The sequence below is a fragment of the Erythrolamprus reginae genome, chromosome 2, assembly GCF_031021105.1.
Source record: "Erythrolamprus reginae isolate rEryReg1 chromosome 2, rEryReg1.hap1, whole genome shotgun sequence".
Lineage (NCBI taxonomy): Eukaryota > Metazoa > Chordata > Lepidosauria > Squamata > Dipsadidae > Erythrolamprus > Erythrolamprus reginae.
Genome location: NC_091951.1, coordinates 20,595,545 through 20,620,595, shown reverse-complemented (window position 1 = coordinate 20,620,595; position 25,051 = coordinate 20,595,545). Strand labels below are relative to the sequence as shown.

General features: G+C 42.6%; 1 protein-coding gene across 1 annotated transcript in view; it reads left to right on the top strand.

Annotated features, from left to right (window-relative positions):
- LOC139159230 (zinc finger protein 91-like) overlaps nt 1-21,620 on the top strand; it is a 33,419-nt gene extending 11,799 nt beyond the window's left edge. Inside the window, exons 7-14 of the mRNA XM_070736577.1 lie at nt 1,236-1,318; nt 6,382-6,490; nt 8,306-8,400; nt 13,141-13,604; nt 14,587-14,704; nt 14,992-15,074; nt 19,202-19,328; nt 19,921-21,620. Coding sequence (XP_070592678.1) covers nt 1,236-1,318; nt 6,382-6,490; nt 8,306-8,400; nt 13,141-13,604; nt 14,587-14,704; nt 14,992-15,074; nt 19,202-19,328; nt 19,921-21,620 — 2,779 coding nt within the window. The remainder of the gene's footprint in view (nt 1-1,235; nt 1,319-6,381; nt 6,491-8,305; nt 8,401-13,140; nt 13,605-14,586; nt 14,705-14,991; nt 15,075-19,201; nt 19,329-19,920) is intronic.
- Nucleotides 21,621-25,051: the final 3,431 nt, after the last annotated feature.

The following is a 25,051-nucleotide window of genomic DNA, read 5'->3' as shown; positions in this document are numbered from 1 at the left end:
AAGTAGACTTTGTCTGTAGAAGGTTTTCTTCTTGGATGATGTGATAATTTGTACATTCAGTCTTTATTTGGTGACACAAACTTTTATAGCAGCTTTTAAAGTTTGAAACATTGCCTGCTTTATTTTTGCGCCAAAGAATTCTTTTTTTGGTTTGGAGCTTTCTTATTTTTATGAGTAATTTGTTTTTCTTAGTTTTGGTGAATATTAGTGGTACGTATAATTTGATGACAATAAATAAAAATAAATAAAGCCTTCACTTCCCATCCTGGGACTCTTCCACCCCCTTATTTTCTCTCACTTCAGGGCTGAGTTTGCCCACAAGCACCTTGGCTTCAAAGAGAGGCTCCTGTTCTTTTGCAGCCTCCACAGAGATTTCCTCTATATTTATCTAGCGGTGGTGGGAGGAAGGGAATAAGAGGAGGAGGTTTTGGTCGAGGACAAGATGGAGATAGAGAAGGGGAAGGGGGTTTTTGGGTCTGGGAAGGATAGGAAAAGAGGCAATTCCAAAGAGGGAGAGGAAGAAGTGTGACCAGCCATATGAATATCACCACATGACCTGCCAGCTTCCCTCACTCCAGGGCTGACTTTGCCAACAACCACAAGAAACATATCTGGGCTTCAAAGAGAGGCTCCTGTTTCTTTTCAACCTCCACAGAGATTTTTTCTATATTTACAAGAGACATTTAAAAGAAAGGGAAACTCTAGAAATTGCTACCTGCTGCGGACAGCCAATGTCAGAAGGAGCCTCTCCCTCTATTCCAAAGCCCATCATCCCAGTGACGCATGGAACAGGACAATCTACCCTTCGCCCTAGCAGGGCCCATCTGGCGTTGCGCGCAGGATCCACCAGGGGGCTCCCCAGGTAGCCGTTGGAAAGGCAGGGCGGACTTCATCTGCTCCAGAAGGGAACTGAGCGCGCGCTCTTTCAATAGGTCCGAGACTCGGGGGGCAGTTGGCTGAGAAGACTGAAAGCGCATGCGTCTTTTTTTAAAAAACAGCTTCCGAATCTCTTCCCCGCGCCTCCCTCAACCGACGTTAGGCGGAGCCGTTCCAGCACTCTTAATAGGCTGCAAGGAATCCTTTCACGGAGGGAGATCAAGGCTGACCCCGCAGTTCAGTGGAGGGACGGGGGATTTTTTCTTCCACGTACTGGGCTGTGCGTGGAGGGACGTAAATTTTCATCAATTTTGGGGTCCTGGAAAGTGGGGAGCCCCTTGTCCCATGTTCCCCTGCAGCCCCTGTGAATGTCCGGGAGAGGCAGATAAGAAATCAAGAGCTTCGGTCCCTCTGCGTTGTCTCCAGGAGGGAAATCGAGACAGTTAGAAAAGTCGGTTATTATTGTGTTTGATTGTAGTCTGATTTCTCATAGCTGTTTGGGACAGGAGGTTAAGGGAGTTCTATCTAAAGCTATGCTAAAAATTTAAATATTTGATTTACCTATTCAATCGATTTTAAGCAGCTCTCCAAATTATTCGTCTTCGGAGATTTATTATTATTATTATTATTATTATTATTATTATTATTATTATTATTAGAATAAATAAGAATTAGAAATCAAAAACATGTTTTACATTTATGTGTCCAAAGACTTTAGTTCTTGCTAGATGTTGAGGCAGAAGGTTATTACAGAACTTTTTCCATACCATATGGTCCATTCCATATGTTAGTCTACCTATTAAGACCCTCTCCTCCCTTTTTTCCCCAGATATTGTTGGGTTCATAAGAATTTCTTATGTGGGTTTTTGTGGGTGCTCAGTTAAGAAGGCTTGGGAGAGGAGGTTAATGGAGTTCTGCTATCTAAAGCTATGCTGAAAATTCAGAAATTACTTGATTCACCTATTCAATCTATTTTAAGCCAATTTATTTGAATAAGTAGGATTTAGAAATGAAAAACATTTTAAATGTATGTATCCAAAGTTTAGTCCTTGATAGAAGGTGATGCAGAAGGTTACTACAGAACTTTTTTCATATGCAAATATGTTACTCTACCTATTAAGATTATTATTATTATTATTATTATTATTATTATTGTTATTTATTAGATTTGTATGCCGCCCCTCTCCTTAGACTCGGGGTGGCTCACAACAGTGATCAAAAACAATACATAATGACAAATCTAATAATTAGAACAATAGTACATTTAAAAAGTCTAAAAAGCAAGGAACCCCAATACAGTATAAAAAACATACATACAATCATATCATGCACAAAAACTACATAGGCAGGGGGAGATGTCTCAATTCCCCCACGCTTGACGACAGAGATGGGTTTTAAGGAGTTTATGAAAGATCCTCCCCCCTTTTTATTTCCATATACTGCTTGGTTCCTAAGAATTTCTTATGTGGGTTTTTGTGGATGCTGAGTGAAGAAGTTAGTCATCCTGTATTTCTGGAAGTTAATTTTTCCATTTCCGATTTATAAGCTGGAAATCTTACCTGGTTATTTTGGAGTCCAAAGAATCTTGTGTGGGCTGAAGACTGAAAGGCCTTGAGGAGATTTGGTCGGACATCTGATTAGTAAAAATTCGGAGATCCATCCATCTATTTTGGAACTGAATTAGAGACCAGAGAGAAGATGGAGCCGGAACCGCCTGCTACTGTACAAATCCCAGCAACCGATAAGGTCCCACAGGGTTGGCCTTCTCCGGGTCCCGTCGACTAAACAATGTCGTTTGGCGGGCCCCAGGAGAAGAGCCTTCTCTGTGGCGGCCCCGGCCCTCTGGAACCAACTCCCCCCCGGAGATTAGAATTGCCCCCACCCTCCTTGTCTTTCGTAAACTACTCAAGACTCACTTATACCGCCAGGCATGGGGGAGTTGAGATATTCCTTCCCCCTAGGCCATTACAAGTTATGCATGGTATGTTTGTTTGTGTGTATGTTTGATTTTATTAATAAGGGTTTTTAGTTGCTTTTTATTATTGGATTTTTCATGTTGTTTTATCATTGTTGTTAGCCGTCCCGAGTCTACGGAGAGGGGCGGCATACAAATCAAATAAATTATTATTATTTAAATTATGGAGGGACAAAGCCCAGCAGATGCACAAGCTGGAAAAGGCCGTCCAGCTGCTCAGCCTGGGAGTTATGAGAAGCATGGAACAAGTTTTTATTTATTTATTTATTTATTTATTTATTTATTTATTTGTCAAACAATTATAGGGCGATAATTTGTACACATTAAACATTAGATAAGTAATTATAAAAAGTAACAAAAGAAGACAATAGGACGGGGACGGTAGGCACAATGGTGCGCTTATGTACGCAGCTGTGTCGGAACAGGCATGGCTGCCTGTCCGGGTTCACCACAGCCGGTGCGAGACAAGCCAGTTTGCCCAGCGGGGCATGCCAGCCCCTTCCAGGCCCCTAGCAGCGTCCAATGCGCCACTCTCCCTGCAGGAGAGATCCGGTCTAGTCCAAAAGGACCAGAACCCCCGGGCAATGGGACTTGGGGACTTTTCCAGGAGAGAAGGAAATATCCCCGGTGCTGCGGCCATGAGACCCCCGCCCCCCCCCCCAATCATGTAGATGGTTTGAAATGTTTTTTATAATGTTATTTTTTTCTTTTTTCTGTATCTCTTTTTATGCTTTTTTCTTTTTTGTGGTGTTCTTTCTCATTTTTTACCCTGTTTTTAAAGTTTATCAATAAAAATATTTTTTAAAGAAATAAAAAAATGCACAAGCAGGAGAAACCATATCAATAAAGGAAGTATGGGGAGAGCTTCAATAGAAATACAGGATTATGACTGCAGTTTGACCCCAAAATTCCCATTGCTAAGCAAAAGAGTTGTTAAGTGAGTTGTGCTCCATTTTATCACATTTTTGCCACAGTTGTTAAGTGAATTGTTGCAGTGCTTAAGTTAGTAACTTTATTATTAAGGGAATCTAGCTTTTCCATTGATTTTCCTTTACTACCAAGTGTGATTGGATGCAGAAGGAATTTGTCTCCGGTGCATAAGCTCTAGCCACATTTGCCATGTAAATCACAGTAATTATTAAATAGTAACATAGTTGTTAAGTGAATCTGGCCTTCCCCATTGATTTCGCTTGGAAGAAAGTCGCAAAAGTTGATCACATGACCCCAGGACACTGCCAACATGGCTCTATTAATAAATTGGAACTTTGGGGAATACATTGGTTTTGACTCTGATTTACCATAATTTCAGATGCAATTTGGAACACTTGACACAATTGAGGCAAGAAGTTAGGTTGCTAAGAGAGGAATTTGTTAAGTGGCCCCATTTGAAATTGTTAAACCGTTAAGTGAATTTTGACTTTGCTTCTCAGAAGGACAAGGACTCTGCAACCATCATAAATTTAAGTGACTTGTCAAACATCTGAATGTAAATCAAGTGACCATGTTTCAACAGTCACAAGTATGAAAAATGATTCTAAGACATTTTTCAGTATCGTTTTAACTTCAAACAGTGGATTCACTGTTCTAAGTTGAGGACTTCAGTCTGGGAATTCAACATAATTCAACCAAAAACAATAGAACAAGATCACAAAGATATCAATGTATCAATGAAAAATAATTTCAGACTGATGAATTTCTTTCTCAAAAGAAACCTGAATGACAAGTGAACTCTACGTTTAAAAACATTGGTGAAGCAATGGAAGTGATTTGCCGGTGCCTGTAGGCTGTTGGGGTCTGGATGGGTGTCAACAGACTCAAACTCAACCCCGACAAGACGTAGTGGCAGTGGGTTTTGCCTCCCAAGGACAATCCCATCCATCCATCACCCTGGGGGGGGGGAATTATTGACCCCCTCAGAGAGGGTCTGCAACTTGAGCATCCGCCTCGATCCACAGCTAACATTAGAACACTTTCTTTTAAATATTAGATTTGCTACACTGCCACATTGTTATTATTGTTGTGAATCGCCCCGACTGTGCGGAGAGGGGCGGCATACAAATCTAATAAATTATTATTGTTGTTGTTATTTATTTATTTATTTATTTATTTATTTATTTATTTATTAGATTTGTATGCCGCCCCTCTCCGTAGACTCGGGGCGGCTCACAACAATAACAAAGACAATGTAAGAACAAATCTAATAATTTAAAAAACACTAAAAACCCCATTATTAAGAGCAAGCATACACACAAACATACCATGTATAAACTGTATAGGCCCGGGGGAGATGTCTCAGTTCCCCCATGCCTGACGGCAGAGATGGGTCATAAGAACTTTACGAAAGGCATGGAGGGTGGGGGCAGTTCTGATCTCCGGGGGGAGCTGGTTCCAGAGGGTCGGGGCTGCCACAGAGAAGGCTCTTCTCCTGGGTCCCACCAAACGACACCTTGCTCTCCGCCTCAGTGGAGCAAGACAATCGAGTTGTCGAAGGGTGGAACTCATTACCGGACTCAATAGTGTCAACCCCCAACCCCCATCATTTCTCCCCTAGACTATCCACGATTGACCTCTTCAAGTTCCTAAGAGGCCAGTAAGGGACGTACATAAGTGCACTGGTGTGCCTAGCGTCCCCTGTCCAATTGTCTTTATTTATTTATTTATTATTTAGATTTGTATGCCGCCCCTCTCCGCGGACTCGGGGCGGCTCACAGCAAAATATAACAATCGTAACAAATCCAAATAAATTTAAAATATTTAAAAAAGTTTTTTAAAAAAGAACTCCATTTACTAACAAGCACAAACACAAACATACCATGCATAAATTGTACATGCCCGGGGGAGGTGTTTCAGTTCCCCCATTCCCTCGGCAAAGGTGGGTTTTAAGGAGTTTACGGAAGGCAGGGAGAGTAGGGGCAGTTCTAATCTCTGGGGGGAGTTGGTTCCAGAGAGTCGGGGCCGCCACAGAGAAGGATCTTCCCCTGGGGCCCGCCAACCGACATTGTTTAGTTGACGGGACCCAGAGAAGGTCCACTCTGTGGGACCTAATCAGTCGCTGGGATTCGTGCGGCAGAAGGCGGTCTCGGAGATATTCTGGTCCAGTGCCATGAAGGGCTTTAAAGGTCATAGCCAACACTTTGAATTGTGACCGGAAATTGATCGGCAGCCAATGCAGACTGCGGAGTGATGAAGAAACATGGGCATACCTAGGTAAGCCCATGACTGCTCTCGCAGCTGCATTCTGCACGATCTGAAGTTTACGAACACTTTTCAAAGGTAGCCCCATGTAGACAGCGTTACAGTAGTCGAACCTCGAGGTGATGAGGGCATGAGTGACTGTGAGCAATGAGTCCCAGTCCAGATAGGGCCGCAACTGGTGCACCAGGGGAACCTGGGCAAACGCCCCCCTCGCCACAGCTGAAAGATGGTTCTCTAATGTGAGGTATAAAGATTCACACAGGAGAGAAGCCGTATCCATGTGTGGAATGTGGGAAGGCCTTTAAGTGGAAGTCTGCTCTTACCTCCCACAAAAGGACTCACACAAGACAAACCGTATGAATGCATGGAGGGTGAAAGGAGCTTTGCTTCTACCAGTCGTCTTGATTATCAGAAGAAGACCCACCACAGCGAGGAGCCATATCGGCAAGGTGCATAACAATTAAAGAGAACAATTATTGTAAATTAAACAACCAAATAAAGGTGGATATGGAAAGTTGCAACTCTCCCTTATGGAGAGAACTGCAACTGTAAAAATGAAAATCTTGCCAAAAATCATTTTCCTATTTTAGAACATACCTATAAAATTAGACAAATATTTTAGAAATTTGAACAAAATGATATCTAAATTTATTTGGCAAGGGAGAAGACCTAGAATTAAATTAAAATTATTACAAGAAACTAAAGAAAGAGGAGGATACGACTTACTGGACTGGGAAAGATATTATCAAGCTGCCACACTTAAATGGGTGAGAGAATGGATAAATTTAAAGAATAAGAGAATAAGAATAAGAGATTATTAACATTAGAAGGACATCAAATGCAAATAGGATGGTATGCATTTTTGTGGGATGACAGACACAAAGCTCACCAGTAGTTCCAAATACATCAAATATTTTTGAAGTTTGGACAAAAGTTAAACAACAGACCTATATGGAAATTCTGGCCTGGTTCTCTACATTAGAGGTGTTAGCGCATCCAAATTTTATGAATACAGGGAATGTAGGTTTATATAAAGATATTCTAAAGAAGGAGAGGATCTAAAATCTAGAAAAGAATTACTAGTGGAAGAGATAGAATTGGAATAAAGGACACATACACACACAAAATATCAAACACAATCATCATCTTCAACAAATCTTTTAGGTAAAAGAATGGGAACTACAACTTTATTAGAAATTATCTGGTACCGCTTGCTGTTGCCTTAGTATTTCTGTTCTGGTATTCAGCCAAGTATCGGAACCTAACCCCTTTTTCAGACTCTTCTACCTTCCCATCCTGGTTTGTCTTTTGAAGGCTAGAATCAGAAGTCTGATTTCGGCTTGCAAAGTCTTACAATTTGTGAGTGCCAAAACTCTTCCTTTAGCAGCTAACATTTGTTTTCACACATAATAATGAATCAGAACCAATTGCACCGCTGCCACTGATTTGTCATGGGTTCTTTTTAAACCATACCTAATTTCATTGCCTTGAACTCAAAACGATCCGTCAAACGTATGAATTCTACACAATTTAAATTTTCTGTCTCCGATAAGAGTTGCGGAGATATTTTATGGGAATTCAACGAAAAGCAATAGAACAAGACCACATATATATCATTGTATCATGGGAAAAGAATTTCAGAATGATCAATTTCTCTCACAAAAGAAGCCCGAATGAGAAGTGTAATCCATGTTCAGAAACACTTTTTGAAGTTTCCTCTCCGCTCCTCCTCCTTCAGAGAAAAGCTTAGCTTTTCGTCTGTCCATTGCAGCGCAGTTCCCAGGATTTACTTTGACAATGGCGGGGCTTGGGGAAGGGTAAATTTCTGGCGGAAGGAAATTCCACCAGAGCAGCCTGGCAGGAGAGGGATGGGAAACTGAGCAGTACTGAGAGCATCTCTCTCCCCTTTCTTCTTCCCCCCCTCTTTCACCATTTCTCCATCCCATCATTGCCTCGCTTTGTTCCTCTTCATTCTTCACCTTGCTCTCTGCCACAATGGAGCAGGAGGTTGAGTCATGTACTGGTGTGGTACCTACACAGAAAAGCGGGGGCGGGGGGGGGGAATAGAAGACAAAACAAGGCTGTGGGCGGAAGGCAGAGCAAGGTAGAGAGTGTGAAGCTGCCCCATGCACACACCTAAGGGCCCTGCAGCCGGACCATCAACATCCTGACAACTACCTGGCCTTGTGACGGCGGCTCCATAAACCAACCAAGACCCCGCGTGGCCTCCAACCCTATTCTCATTGGTCACCCTTGCAGTGGAAAAAAGCTTAGTGATGCACACGGGATTCTGGATGGTGCTGCTGCAAGACAAGCCGGTCAGGGTGTTGATGGCCTGATTGTGGGGCGCTCAGGTAAGTCGGTGCGAGATATCGGGGAGATCCGCACCTCCCTCAATCCGCAATCTGAGTATTGCATTGGCAGTTCTGTGTTAGCAAAAACTTCAGAAGAGAAGGATTTAGGGGTAGTGATTTCTGACAGTCTCAAAATGGGTGAGCCGTGTGGTCGGGCAGTAGGAAAAGCAAGTAGGATGCTTGGCTGCATAGCTAGAGGTATAACAAGCAGGAAGAGGGAGATTGTGATCCCCCTTATATAGAGCGCTGGTGAGACCACATTTGGAATACTGTGTTCAGTTCTGGAGACCTCACCTACAAAAAGATATTGACAAAATTGAACGGGTCCAAAGACAGGCTACAAGAATGGTGGAAGGTCTTAAGAATAAAACGTATCAGGAAAGACTTAATGAACTCAATCTGTATAGTCTGGAGGACAGAAGGAAAAGGGGGAACATAATTGAAACATTTTAATATGTTAAAGGGTTAAATAAGGTTCAGGAGGGAAGTGTTTTTAATAGGAAAGTGAACACAAGAACAAGGGGACACAATCTGAAGTTAGTTGGGGGAAAGATCAAAAGCAATGCAAATATTATTTCACTGAAAGAGTAGTAGATCCTTGGAACAAACTTCCAGCAGACGTGGTTGGTAAATCCACAGTAGCTGAATTTAAACATGCCTGGGATAAACATATATCCATCCTAAGATAAAACACAGGAAATAGTATAAGGGCAGACTAGATGGACCATGAGGTCTTTTTCTGCCGTCAGTCTTCTATGTTTCTATGTTTCCCTCCTTCCTTCATCCTCCATGCACACTGCCTCATTGTGACTGCTGTATCAGAGATGTATCGGCTCTGTTAGGGCGGCGAGAAGTGTTGGAGAATGAAGATAAATGAAGCAAGGTGGTGATGGGTGGAGGTGGAAGACAACGCAAGGTAGGGCCTGTACAGCTGCCCTACCCGCCCCTGGCTTAACTGAGGGCCACCCAGGCCTCTAAGACCAAACCTTCACACACACACATCCGACCCCAGTGCAGGCACAGCCCTTCACTAACCTGTTTCCCAACTCTGTTCACCACTGCATGCAGAGCAACAAAACTAGTCTGGGGAACTACATAAATAAAGTTTGTTTGATTTCTACACCACCCTTCTCAGATGACTCGGCGGCATACAGTGTAACGAATACAGTACAATACACATGTATAGAATTCTAATATTAAAAATTATTATGAAAAAAACCCAAAAAAACAGTCATCCCAACACAAGCATCCACATTCATCTAATCAATGGCTCATGGCTACAGCCGGAATTGATCTTGATACACGGCTCCCATGCCTGCTGGCAAAGATGGGTCTTCCAAACTTTGCGAAAGGCCAGAAGGGAGGAGGCGGTAAGTATCTCCTGAGGGAGTTCGTTCCAAAGGGCCGCCACAGAAAAAAAATTACCTCAGATGTTCCAATTTGTAATGGGGGAAAAAAAAATCTCACGACAAAGTTAGACAATCTCAACTATTGTTTTTACCGTAGTCCCACGGACTACTTTTCTGGCTTGCAGATGGCAGTGGGGATCTGGGCCTGAGTGCACTTGCAGCCATCGCCTCTTGTGTGCATGCACGCACACCAGGATGGGATGGGATGGGTTGAAGCAATGAGGACCAGCTCCTTACAGTTTCCAGGATGGTTGCATGGACGGTATCAGACCTCATCATGGGCCACATGCGGCCCCCAGGCCTTGAGTTTGAAACCCTTGTCTTAAGCCTTCACTTTCCGTCCTGTGACTCTTCCACCCTCTTATTTTCTCTCACTTCAGGGCTCAGTTTGCCTACAACCACCTCAGCTTCAAAGACGTTATCAGGAAATACTTCATGAACTCAATCTGTATAGTCTGCAGGACAGAAGGAAAAGGGGGGCATGATCAAAACATTTAAATATGTTAAAGGGTTAAATAAGGTCCAGGAGAGAAGTGTTTTTAATAGGAAAGTGAACACAAGAACAAGGGGACACAATCTGAAGTTAGTTGGGGGAAAGATCACAAGCAACATGAGAAAATATTATTTTACTGAAAGAGTAGTAGATCCTTGGAACAAACTTCCAGCAGACGTGGCTGGTAAATCCACAGTAACTGTATTTAAACATGCCTGGGATAAACATATATCCATCCTAAGATAAAATACAGGAAATAGTATAAGGGCAGACTAGATGGACCACGAGGTCTTTTTCTGCCGTCAGTCTTCTATGTTTCTATGAATGCACTCATACCCACCATCTGCTGTGCTGGGCTGAAGTGATGCGGACCAGCTTCTTACAGTTTCCAAAATGGCTGCATGGACATTATCAGACCTCATTGTGGGCCACATCCAGTCCTTGAGTTGGAAACCCCTGTCCCAAGCCTTCACTTCCCATCCTGGGACTCTTTCACGCTCTTATTTTTTCTCACTTCAGGGATGAGTTTTCCCACAACCACCTCAGCTTCAAAGAGAGGCTCCTGTTCTTTTGCAGCCTTCAGAGATAATTTCTCTATTCACCTAGTGGTGGTGGGAGGAAGGGAATATGGAGGAGGAGGAGAGATGGAAGAGGAGAGGAGTTTTTTGGTTCTGGGGAGGATAGGAAAAGAGGCAATTCAAGAGAGGGAGAAGTACGACCAGCCATCTTTCCTATCACCACATGACCTTTCAGCTTCCCTCACTCCAGGGCTAACTTTGCCAATAGTAATCACTTGAAATCTGGGCTTCAAAGAGAGGCTCCTGTTCCTTTGAAACCTCCACAGAGACTTTCTCTATTTTTACACGATCGTCTTAGACGTTAAAAAAGAGATAAGCAATGTCAGAAGGAGCGTCTCCTCCTATTCCGAAACCCATCATCACAGGCCCGCCTGGAACAACAATCTACCTTTCGCCCCAGTAGGCTCCATCTGGCGTTGCACACAGGATCCACCAGGGGACTCCCCCGGTAGCCGTTGGAAAGGCAGGGCGGACCTCACCCGCTTCAGGAGAGAGCTGAGCATGCGCTCTTTCAACAGAAAAGAGATTCCGAGACCGGAAGGCATCTTGCAGAGAAGACTGAACGCGCATGCGTCTTTTCTACAGTGCCCCGATTCTGCTTCTAATTCCCCCTCGCCCCCTCCCTCGCTCTGTGAGCCTTAGCCTGAGCATCAGTCCAGTCGGCTGCAAGGAATCCTTGCACGGAGGGAGAGCAAGTCCCGACTCCGGAGTTCAGTAAGTGGGAAGGGACTTTTTCTTCCACGGACCGGATCGTGCGTGGTGAGACGCAAAACGTCATCAATTTTGGGGTTCTGGAAATTGGGGAACTCTCGTCCCATGTTCCCCTGCAGCCCCTGTTCATGTCCGGGGCAGGCAGGGAAGAAATTAAAAGCTTCGGTCCCGCTGCGTTGCCTCCAGGAGGGAAATCGAGACCGTCAGAAAAATCGGGTATTACTGTATTTTTGTTGCTGTCTGTGATTTCTCATAGCTGTTTGGGACAGAAGGTTAAGGGGGTTCTATATAAAGCTATGCTAAAAAAATATTTGATTTACCTATTCAATCGATTTTAAGCAGCTGTCCAAATTATTTGTCTTCGGAGATATTATTATTATTATTATTATTATTATTATTGGAATAAATAGGAATTAGAAATCAAAAACATGTTTTAAATTTATGTATCCAAAGACTTTAGTTCTTGCTAGATGCTGAGGCAGGTTATTTACAGAACTTTTTCCATACCATATGGTCCATTCCATATGTTAGTCTACCTATTAAGACCCTCTCCCCCCATTTTTCCCCAGATACTGTTGGGGTCATAAGAATTTCTTATGTGGGTTTTTGTGGATGCTCAATTAAGAAGGTTTGGGACAGGAGGTTAATGGAGTTCTGCTATCTAAAGCTATGCTGAAAATTCAAAAATTACTTGATTCACCTATTCAATCTATTTTAAGCCAATTTATTTGAATAAGTAGGAATTAGAAATGAAAAATATTTTAAATTTATGTATCCAAAGTTTTTAGTTCTTGGTAGAAGTTGATGCGGAAGGTTACTACATAACCTTTTTCATACGCAAATATGTTACTCTACCTATTAAGATCCCCCCCCTTTTTATTTCCCTATACAGTGTTCCCTCAATTTTTGTGGGGGATGCGTTCCGAGACCGCCCGCGAAAGTCGAATTTCCGCGAAGTTGAGATGCGGATGTAAATACACCATTTTTGGCTATGGACAGTATCACAAGCCTTCCCATAACACTTTAAACCCCTAAATTACCATTTCCCATTCCCTTAACAACAATTTACTCACCCTTATTACTGGTACCCACCATTGAATAAGACACTTAGTGATCCTGATATTTATAAACATAGTTATTTATTAACAATAATTATTTTTTTTGTTATTTATTTGCAAAAATTATTACTTTGGCGATGATGTATGACGTCATCGGGCGGGAAAAACCGTGGTACGTATAGGAAAAAAACCGCAAAGTATTTTTTAATTAATATTTTTTGAAAAACTGTGGTATAGACTATTCGCAAAGTTCGAACCCGCGAAAATCGAGGGAACGCTGTACTGCTAGGTTCCTAAGAATTTCTTATGTGGGTTTTTGTGGATGCTGAGTGAAGAAGTTAGTCATTCTGTATTGCTGGAGGTTTCTTTTTCCATTTCAGATTTATAAGTTCGAAATTTTACCTGGTTCCTTTGGAGTCCAAAGAATCTTGTGTGGGAAGAAGACTGAATAGCCTTTAGGAGATTTGTCCAGACATCTTCTGATTAGTGAAACATAGGAGATCCATCCATCCATTTTGGAGCTGAATTAGGGACCAGAGAAAACATGGAGGGACAAAGCCCAGCAGATGCACGTGTTGGAAAAGGCCCTCCAGCTACTCAGCTTTGGAGCTGTGGGAAGAATGGAGCAAGTCCTGGGCAGAAGAGCCAAGAAGAGGAAGCCAGAAGTTCAGTGGTCCAATGCTGTGATTTCAAAAAAGTGCAGTTCCAGGACGGGAAGAATCCCCGAGATATTTGCACTCAGCTTCACCGCCTTTGCTGTCAGTGGCTGCAGCCGGAAAGACACACCAAGGCTCAGATGCTGGACCTGGTGCTCCTGGAGCAGTTCCTGGCTGTCCTTCCCCCTGAGATGGAGAAGTGGGTGCGGGAGTGTGGAGCGGAGACCAGTTCCCAGGCGGTGGCCCTGGTTGAAGGCTTCTTGCTGACCCAGAAGGAAGAAGAGATACAAGAGTTGCAGGTTAGAGAATGTAGTCTTAGTACCTCTAAAGAGGATCCCTCTGAGTTTGTGGTTCCCTTTTTTTTTTTGCAGTTTTCTAGAATTATTAACTCCTATGGCCTGTTGTCCCATTTTTCTTCCAGAGGATATGTTTGGGGCAATTCTTCCATTCTTTTTTTTGTGGTTGGCTCTGGCCCAGCTCTTGCCCCAGGGAATGGGGAGGTGGATGCAGGGGAAAATTCAACATGTCACAGGCCTGTGTTATTGCCGACTGAATCAGATCAGAGTTTAAGGTTCCTCGGACGAAGAAGATGGGAGTGACTCGGCAGAGGAGGGCTTGGCACACAGCCAAGGCAGTCAATCTTCCTTATCTTCTATAGCTTCAGATGATGACATTTTGGACCCACGCAAGCGCAGAATTATGCGTAGAAGAGACCAAGTAAGAATATATTACAGGAAATAAGGGAGGCCACCTGTGTTTGTGTGGGGCTCCAGTAATTAGGGCTGCTGCTATAAATAGCAGCATGTGGGTTTGGCCATTCTGGAAGAATATCTGTTGCAGTTTTGTCAGGAATCTTGTGTGCTGGACTTTGTTGCTTTTTCACGCCTTTGAAACTAAAGCAGAGCAGCGTGTGTGTGTGTGTGTCTCCCTTTGTTGGAAGAAGAAGGGGTGTGAAGTTTCTCCACAGCTGCTGGCTAAATACTTAATGACTGCTTAAGGGAAATTGTACAGACTATCTGGTTGTTTTGGGAAGAGTGCTCTTTGCAATACAAAAAGAGTGCTTAGTTTATTTTGATTTTTGTGATAAAGAACATTGTTTTGAATTTTCAAACGTGTGTGTCTGAAATTTGTATCCTTGAATTTTCGGGAGGCTCCTATCAGAGAGCCTGGCAGAACACTTTTTCAAGTTTCACTAATGGACATTGGGGTCTGCTGATTTAAAGGTGCAGTATGATAATTCATTAGTGGTCTTTCTTTGTTCCTCTATCACACCATGTCCAGAAATTCTTGGAAGCTGTGACTGAATATCCCAAGGGGAGGAAAGATTCGTTCAGATTTTCTGAAGAATTGCTGTCCAGGCAGACCTTACACAAAGATCAAATCCAGGGTCCTGCACCAGGTGAGAAAATTTATTTCTATGTAATATAACATTTCAGGGATTGTTTTGCTCCTCTTAATAGGAATAAAACCAGCTCTGGGCCACTGAGCCATATCATCTAGCCCTATCCAAGGGGATATGATTTATTTTTAGGGAGCTTAAATTGTTTTTATATTGTTTTAAATTCTTGTATACCGCCCAGAGTCCAGAAAAAGTTGGGCGGCTTATAAATCAATCAATCAAATAAACAAACAAACCAATAAATCTATATAACAAATCTGCTTCCAATATTTTTCTCTTTCTCACAGAGAGTAGAACACTGTCCTTGGAAATTTTAGAATCACCTCCTCCTTTTGGTGGGGCTGAAGGATGGGCTGAACAGCTATTTCAGGTAAGGAGGAAAAAGATCGGAAAATGGAGACCTCACCTACAAAAAGATATTGACAAAATTGAACGGGTCCAAAGACGGGCTACAAGAATGGTGGAAACATTTAAATATGTTAAAGGGTTAAATAAGGTTCAGGAGGGAAGTGTTTTTAATAGGAAAGTGAACCCAAGAACAAGGGGACACAATCTGAAGTTAGTTGGGGGAAAGATCAAAAGCAACGTGAGGAAATATTATTTCACTGAAAGAGTAGTAGATCCTTGGAACAAACTTCCAGCAGATGTGGTTGGTAAATCCACAGTAACTGAATTTAAACATGCCTGGGATAAACATATATCCATCCTAAGATAAAATACAGGAAATAGTATAAGGGCAGACTAGATGGACCATGAGGTCTTTTTCTGCTGTCAGTCTTCTATGTTTCTATGTTCATGAATTTTGTTCTAGAGTTTGTTTGTTTGTTTGTTTGTTTGTTTGTTTGTTCGTTCGTTCGTTCATTCATTCATTCATTCATTCATTCATTTATTGGATTTGTATGCCGCCCCTCTCCATAGACTCGGGGCGGCTAACAACAATAATAAAAAACAACATGTAAATCCAATACTAAAACAATTAAAAACCCTTATTGTAAAACCAAGCATCCATCCATACAAACAAACATACCATGCATGAATTGTAAAGGCCCAGAGGTGACACGCATTATTGTAGTGAATTGCAGTTTCTATGCAATATGGATCTGACATCCAGTCATTCAAAACTGATATGCAGCCTTGCTATCTCTCCTTTCTGAGTGGATCATTTCTGAGACGCTTTCTCCACGTCTCCTGCTTCGCCATCATATTTCATTGACCAGGCTGTTGTCAGCATTGGGTCTCTTCCTTCTATCTCCAAGGATGGTTATTATCACACACCATTAGAAAAAAACATTTTTTTTTCCTTTTTAAAAACATTTGGGAAAACCGTGTACTGGTGACTGAGAATCTCCATAGACATATACCAGTGATGGTGAACCTTTTCCGCACCGATTGCCCAAACTGGAATGCCCACGCGCCAGAGCTCCAAAAACGCTAAAAAGAGCTGGCGATGGCATGCGTGGCCACAGAGAGGGTTCTGTGTGTCACCTCTGGCATACGTGTCATAGGTTCACCATCACGGACATATCCTATTACAAGTGATCTCATTCTGTATTCTGCAGAATATTATTATTATTATTTTATTATTATTATTATTTATTGGATTTGTATGCCGCCCCTCTCCGCAGACTCGGGGCGGCTAACAACAATGATAAAAAACAGCATGTAACAATCCATTTAATAAAACAACTAAAAACCCTTATTATAAAACCAAACATACACACAAACATACCATGCATAACTTGTAGTGGCCTAGGGGGAAGGAATATCTTAACTCACCCATGCCTGGCGATAAAGGTGGGTCTTGAGTAATTTGCGAAAGACAAGGAGGGTGGGGGCCGTTCTAATCTCTGGGGGGAGTTGATTCCAGAGGGCCAGGGCCGCCACAGAGAAGGCTCTTCCCCTGGGGCCCACCAAACTACATTGTTTGGTCGACGGGACCCGGAGAAGGCCAACTCTGTAGGACCTTATCGGCCGCTGAGATTCGTGCGGTAGAAGGCGGTTCCGGAGGTATTCTGGCCCAATGCCATGTAGGGCTTTAAAGGTCATTACCAACACTTTGAATTGTGACTGGAAACCGATCGACAGCCAGTGTAGGCCACGGAGTGTTGCAGAAATGTGGGCGAATCTAGGGAGCCCCACGATGGGTCTTACGGCCGCATTCTGCACTATCTGAAGTTTCTGAACACTTTTCAAAGGTAGCCCCATGTAGAGAGCGTATGCCTATTTTATTCTTTTTTTAAAAACTCTTCAATATGTTTTTAACAGAGGCCTCTTTTATGTCATGCAAACAATTGAGCAAATTAGAAAAATCAAAATACAAAGATAAAATCACAGGAGCTTATGATTAAAATAACCCAACCACCCACATTTTTCTCCTGTGACAGATACAATAAATGTTACGAAAGAGAAAATGAGGGACGGGGGGGGTGTCACTTTGAATTGTTATATGGCTGGCTAGCTTTCCATGTTTGATTTTTTTTCTTTGATGTGTTGCCGTAGTATGAAATATATCTCACACCATGCATTCTTGTGTCTTTTAAGATTGGACTTTCAGAGAGATATAATCCATCCTCTTTGTGTACTAAGGAGCAAAGTATTGTCTAAAAATTGATTTTTGAGGACTGCAATGGCAGTCAAAGCCAAAAGGAGAATGTTTCTGGGGACACCACAAAGGCCTCTCCATCTTGGGGTGGCGGGATGGACAGGCTGCACGAATCCCAGCGACCAGTTAGGTCCCACAATGTGGGTCTTTTCCGGGTTCCGTCAACTAAACAATGCCGCTTGGCGGGACCCAGGGGAAGAGCCTTCTCTGTGGCGGCCTCGGCCCTCTGGAACCAACTCCCCCCAGAGATTAGAATTGCCCCCACCCTCCTTGCCTTTCGTAAGCTACTTAAAACCCACCTCTGCCGCCAGGCATAGGGGAATTGAGATACCCTTTCCCCCTAGGCCTTTACAATTTTATGCATGGTATGTCTGTATGTATGTTTGGTTTTTTATTATAATGGGTTTTAATTGTTTTTAGTATTGGAATATTGTTATACGCTGTCTTATTATTGCTGTTAGCCGCCCCGAGTCTCCGGAGAGGGGCGGCATACAAATCCACATTTGGAATACTGTGTTCAGTTCTGGAGACCTTACTTACAAAAAGATATTGACAAAATTGAACGGGTCCAAAGACGGGCTACAAGAATGGTGGAAGGCCTTAAGCATAAAACGTATCAGGAAAGACTTAATGAACTCAATCTGTATAGTCTGGAGGACAGAAGGAAAAGGGGGGACATGATCGAAACATTTAAATATATTAAAGGGTTAAATAAGGTTCAGGAGGGAAGTGTTTTTAATAGGAAAGTGAACACAAGAACAAGGGAACACAATCTGAAGTTAGTTGGGGGAAAGATCAAAAGCAACATGAGAAAATATTATTTTACTGAAAGAGTAGTAGATCCTTGGAACAAACTTCCATCAGACGTGGTAGATAAATCCACAGTAACTGAATTTAAACATGCCTGGGATAAACATATATCCATCCTAAGATAAAATACAGAAAATAGTATAAGGGCAGACTAGATGGACCATGAGGTCTTTTTCTGCCGTCAGACTTCTATGTTTCTATGTTTCTATAAATAAGTAAATAAATAAAGAACCAAACCAAGATTTCAGTAAGCTTGGAAAGACTTTTCTTGGCTGGTTCAGACACATTTGGACACAAGAATGGTTTGAGATAAGTCACCCCTCAAAGAAACCTTGTACTAAATGATAGGATAGGGAAGGAAAGAGAGAGAGAAAAATGAAAACCCCAGTATTTTTTTACCTGCAAAAGGGGGTGGGGGGGTTCCACAAAGAAAGTAACACAGGCATGTGATTTTTGAGGTTCACCAAGAAGGGAACCACAAAAATCACATGGCTTTATGTTGGATAGTTAGGAGAACAAAGCCTTTATAAGTTTTACCGTCTCATCAAATAAAAGTGGGCAATGATACCCAATTATCGTCAGCTCCCCAAAATCTGCTTGGTCTTTTATTGATTGATTGATTGATTTGATTTGACTTGTATGCCGCTCCTCTCTGGAGACTCGGGGCGGCTAGCAGCAATAATAAAACAATGTACAATAATAATCCAATAAATACTAAAAAAGATTAAAAACCCATTAATATAAAAAACCAAACATACATACAGACATACCATACATGAAATTGTAAAGGCCCAGGGGGAAAGAGTACAGTATCTCAATTCCCCCATGCCTGGCGGCAAAGGTGGGTTTTAAGTAGCTTACGAAAGGCAAGGAGGGTGGGGGCAATTCTAATCTCTGGGGGGAGTTGCCCCCACCCTCCTTGCCTTTCGTAAGCTAGATCCTAGAGAGAACAAAAAAAGGAGGAGTTGGAAATGAAAGCGGCTTTTATGCCTATTTTATTCAGCAGATCTCTCGATTGGTGGAAGAAAACTGGAAAATTATTCTTGGGATTATCTGTTAAAAGGAAAATTTGTTTCCTTGTTCAGGATGTGGTGTCTTTTGAGGACGTGGCCGTGTATTTCTCCAAGGAGGAGTGGTCTCAACTGGATGCCGACCAAAAAACACTCCACGGAGAAGTCATGCTGGAGAATTCCTGGAATGTGTTTTGTCTGGGTAAGAATTCTATCTCTGCTGAGACACACAGAGAAGTTATAGGGCAGTGGGTTTAGGTCTTATTACTGATTAAAACATCACTGATTTATTTATCTCCTGCATTTATTTTTTGGAAATAAAAAAGGCAGCGAACAGACCCAATATTCCTTCTTCCTGCTGTTTTCCCTACAGTAGCAACCCTGTGACAAAGATTTTGCTGGCAGAGATGGGCCCAAAGTCACCCAGCCAGCATTCATGCCTAAGGCAGATCTGGTGCTCACAATCACAGTTTCTAACCTGGTGCGTTAACTGTTCACCAAACTGAATTTATAGAAGAAGGAAATTTGTTGAAAGAAAAATTGGAAAATTGCATAGCTTTCCTTTTTACAAAAAGGAATTCTTTTAATGCCTTTTGCTCATAAAATGCAACATTTTATGTCATAAAACATATTAACGAGAATCTGATGGACACATAGGGATGATGTCATCTCTTGAGCAAAAATTTTCCTGCCAGGGTTTGGGATTAACATCTGAATCTGGTGAACGGCTCCTCAATGGGCGTGAACTCCTATAATCGGGACTTTCGTTTTAATTTTAATTTTTCTTTTTCAAGGCTTTCATGTTCGAGAGGATAAGAATTCCAAGGAGGAATGCCAAGCCATCCATCTGAAGGAAGAAGAAGGGAAATTTGCAGATCAGATGCAACCAAACAGGGATGAAACAAAGCAATCACAAGGTGGAATTAAAAAAGGCTTTCCTCGGATCAGTTGGCTTCGTAACCATACAAACATCGATACGGGAGAACTACCATATCAATGCATGGAATCTGGAAAGAGTTTTAATAAATCCGATCATCATTCTTCTCGTAAAAAGACTCATTCAGAAGAGAAACCATATCCCTGCAGCAAGTGTGGAAATACTTTCTGTTATAGTGACTCTCTTAGAACTCACGAAAGGAATCACAAGGGAGAACAGCTTTACAACTGCTTGGAGTGTACAAAGGAGTTTACTCTTAAGGGTAATCTTAATTCCCATAAGGGGATTCACACAGGTGAGAAACCATATCAGTGCACGGAGTGTGGGAAGAGCTTTAGTGGGAAATATGCTCTGATTCGCCATAAAACTATCCATGCAGAGAAGAAGCCATATCAATGCATGAAGTGCAGAAAAACCTTCTGTTATTATTACTCTCTCATGAGACATCAAAGGATTCACAAGGGAGAAAAACCTTATAAATGCATGGAGTGTGGACAGACCTTTATTTCTAGCGTTAGTCTCCATTCCCACAAGAACATCCACACAGGAGAGAAACCATATCAATGTGTGGAATGTGGGAAGGGCTTTAGGTGGAATTCTGCTCTTATCTCTCACAAGAGGAGCCACACAGGAGAGAAACCATATCAATGCTTGGAATGTGGAAAGGGCTTTAAGTGGAAATCTGGTCTTACCGCCCACAAAAGGATCCACACAGGAGAGAAACCATATCAATGCAAGGAGTGTGGAAGGAGGTTTACTTACAGCAGCCATCTTAATTCTCACAAGAAGATTCACAAAGGAGAAAATCCTTATAAATGCATGGAGTGTGGGAAGACCTTTATTTGCAGTAGTAGTCTTAATTCCCACAAAAGGATACACACAGAAGAGAAGCCATATCAATGCATGGAGTGTGGAAAGACGTTTGCTTTTAAAAGCTATCTTGATTCCCACAAAAAGATCCACACGGGAGAGAAGCCGTATAAATGTGTGGAGTGTGGAAAGACCTTTACTCGCAATAGTTATCTTAATTCCCACAAGAGGATTCACACAGAAGGGAAACCATATCAATGCATGGAGTGTGGAAAGAGGTTCACTTGTAGCAGTCGTCTTAATTACCACAAGAGGATCCACACAGGAGAGAAACTGTATCAATGCGCGGAGTGTGGAAAGACATTTACTTGTACCAGTGATCTTAATTCCCACAAGAGGATCCACACAGACGAGAAGCCATATCAATGTGTGGAATGTGGAAAAGGCTTTAAGTGGAACTCTGCTCTTACCTCCCACAAAAGGATCCACACAGGAGAGAAGCCATATGAATGTGTGGAGTGTGGAAAGACCTTTAGTCGTAACACTTATCTTAAATCCCACAAGAGGATCCACACAGGAGTGAAACCGTATCAGTGCATGGAGTGTGGAAAGACCTTTGCTTTTAGCAGTAGTTTTAATTGCCACAAAAAGATCCATACGGGACGTAGGCCGTATAAATGTGTGGAATGTGGGAAGGGCTTTAAGTGGAAGTCTGCTCTGACCTCCCACAAAAGGATTCACACATGAGTGTGGAAGGAGCTTTGATTTTTAATTTAATTTAATTTAATTTTTTTAGATTTGTATGCCGCCCCTCTCCGAAGACTCGGGGCGGCTTTTACCAGTCACCTTGATTATCACAAGAATACCTAGCACAGAGAGGAGCCATTTTTATTTATTTATTTATTTTATTTATTTATTAGATTTGTATGCCGCCCCTCTCCGTAGACTCGGGGCGGCTCACAACAGCAATAGAACAATTCATAACAAATCTAATAATTTTAAAACATTTTAAAAACCCCATTATTAATCAGACATACATACAAACATACCATACATAAATTGTATAGGCCCGGGGGAGATATCTCAATTCCCCTATGCCTGGTGGGAAAGGTGGGTTTTAAGGAGTTTACGGAAGGCAAGGAGGGTGGGGGCAGTTCTAATCTCTGGGGGGAGCTGGTTCCAGAGAGTCGGGGCCGCCACAGAGAAGGCTCTTCCCCTGGGACCCACCAAACGACATTGTTTAGTCGACAGGACCCGGAGAAGGCCAAGTCTGTGGGACCTAATCGGTCGCTGGGATTCGTATGGCAGAAGGCAGTCCCGGAGATATTCTGGTCCGATGCCATGAAGGGCTTTATCGGCAAGATGTATAACAATTAAACATTACAGAATGTATATACTAATTAATTAATTAATTAAATTTATAGTCTGCCCTTCTCGTGGACTCAGGGAGGCTTACAAGAATAAAAAGACACAATAAAATACAGTTATAAAAATGCAATTTAAAACCTCAATATTTATTTGTTTGATTTCTAGGCCGCTCTTCTCTTGAGACTCAGGATGGCTTACAACATATTAATATATAACAATGGAAGAAATTGAAATTGAATAAACCAACACTATAAAACATCACTATCAAAAAACCCTTAACTTAAAACATATCACAGACAACCAACGTCATACAACTCTGTCATATCTCAAAAAGTCAGACAATAATACGGGCTGGCACAAAATAACCAAGTTCAGCAGCCCCATACCTGCTGACATAAATGTGTTTTTAAGCTCTTCCGGAAGGCCGGGAGAGTGGGGATAGTATAGATCTCTGGGGTGTTCTGTCTGGGTGCCCCCAGACTTCAGCACCAACTGGAAAAAACAGCCAGACACGCTGGTAGAAACAAAAGCACTTTATAAGTTGAAAATAAACACAGAGGAAAACCTGTTCTTCCCCACAGGCAGGCTATGAGCCTTCACAGCAGACCTCTTGCTGGCACACCCACCTTTTCCCCTCAAGGTTTCAGTATTCAAAGTCACAAGCCAGAATTCCAAGACGCCAAAGATCACAGCCAGGTCTCACGACTCCCAAAGATAATTCTCCACAAACCAGGAAGGGTGGGTCTGCCTTTTTAGCCTTTCCGGAGAGCACCACACCCAAACCCAGCTGTTGCCCATTCAGTGCTTGAAGTACCTGGCTAATTGTCCCCTTTGTTGGGTTGCCCTTCTCTGCCGGAAATCTATTATTCCTTGTGCCTGGTCATCTAAAGAATCCAGGCTGCTTGCTGGGGAGAGCTCCCCCTCCGGCTGAGATTCCTCCTCCTCGTCTCCCTCCTGTTCCTCATCCTCCCCCCCTGAGCAGAGAGCCGGCAGAGGGTCAGCCGTTCCCTGAGGGGCCTCAGACGGAATCACAACATGGGGTGGAGTTGATTCCAGAGGCCAGGGGCAACCACAGAGAAGGCCCTTCCCCTAAGATTTGCCAGCCGGCATTGTCTGGCTGATGGGACCTGGAGAAGGCCGACCCTGTGGGCCCTAACCGATCGAAGGGGTACGTGAGGCAAGAGACGGTCCCATAGGTAATCAGGTCCTAAGATTACAGGATAATTTTTTTTCTGAAACCAAATTGTTTATTGGAAAGTAAGTTATTAGCTTCAAGGTAGAGTGTAATGGATTGGTTTATGATTGATTCCATAACTTTGCAGGTGACACAACACAAAGAGAAAGGTCTGTAATTTTCAACATTGCTTGGATCTCCTTTTTTGAAGATAGGAATGACTGTGGCAAGTGACCATAGTGTGATTAGGGAGCTAGTACTGAAAGATTTATTAAAAGTTATGCTTAGAGGTTTAGCCAAGGTGGAGGAGAGCATTTTTAAGAAGTATGCACATAGTCCATCTGGTCCAATAGATAAAGATGGTTTTAGGTTGTGTAATGCCTTTCTAACTAAAATCAATTTGTGTAAGATCATTGAGGTTATTTGTGGTGCGGTTAGGAAATGTTGGGCATGAGCCATTGTTGTTAACAAAGACTGAGATGAAGAAGGTATTAAAGAGGTTGGCTTTGACTGATTCATCATTATGGCCTATGTTGTTTGGTCCTTTAAGGGGTGGGATGGTTCTAGAATCTTTGAGTTTATTGTGAACAAAGTTATAGAAGGCACAAAGTAGACTTTGTCTGTAGAAGGTTTTCTTCTTGGATGATGTGATAATTTGTACATTCAGTCTTTATTTGGTGACACAAACTTTTATAGCAGCTTTTAAAGTTTGAAACATTGCCTGCTTTATTTTTGCGCCAAAGAATTCTTTTTTTGGTTTGGAGCTTTCTTATTTTTATGAGTAATTTGTTTTTCTTAGTTTTGGTGAATATTAGTGGTACGTATAATTTGATTACAATAAATAAAAATAAATAAAGCCTTCACTTCCCATCCTGGGACTCTTCCACCCCCTTATTTTCTCTCACTTCAGGGCTGAGTTTGCCCACAAGCACCTTGGCTTCAAAGAGAGGCTCCTGTTCTTTTGCAGCCTCCACAGAGATTTCCTCTATATTTATCTAGCGGTGGTGGGAGGAAGGGAATAAGAGGAGGAGGTTTTGGTCGAGGACAAGATGGAGATAGAGAAGAGGAAGGGGTTTTTTGGGTCTGGGAAGGATAGGAAAAGAGGCAATTCCAAAGAGGGAAAGGAAGAAGTGTGACCAGCCATATGAATATCACCACATGACCTGCCAGCTTCCCTCACTCCAGGGCTGACTTTGCCAACAACCACAAGAAACATATCTGGGCTTCAAAGAGAGGCTCCTGTTTCTTTTCAACCTCCACAGAGATTTTTTCTATATTTACAAGAGACATTTAAAAGAAAGGGAAACTCTAGAAATTGCTACCTGCTGCGGACAGCCAATGTCAGAAGGAGCCTCTCCCTCTATTCCAAAGCCCATCATCCCAGTGACGCATGGAACAGGACAATCTACCCTTCGCCCTAGCAGGGCCCATCTGGCATTGCGCGCAGGATCCACCAGGGGGCTCCCCAGGTAGCCGTTGGAAAGGCAGGGCGGACTTCATCTGCTCCAGAAGGGAACTGAGCGCGCGCTCTTTCAATAGGTCCGAGACTCGGGGGGCAGTTGGCTGAGAAGACTGAAAGCGCATGCGTCTTTTTTTAAAAAACAGCTTCCGAATCTCTTCCCCACGCCTCCCTCAA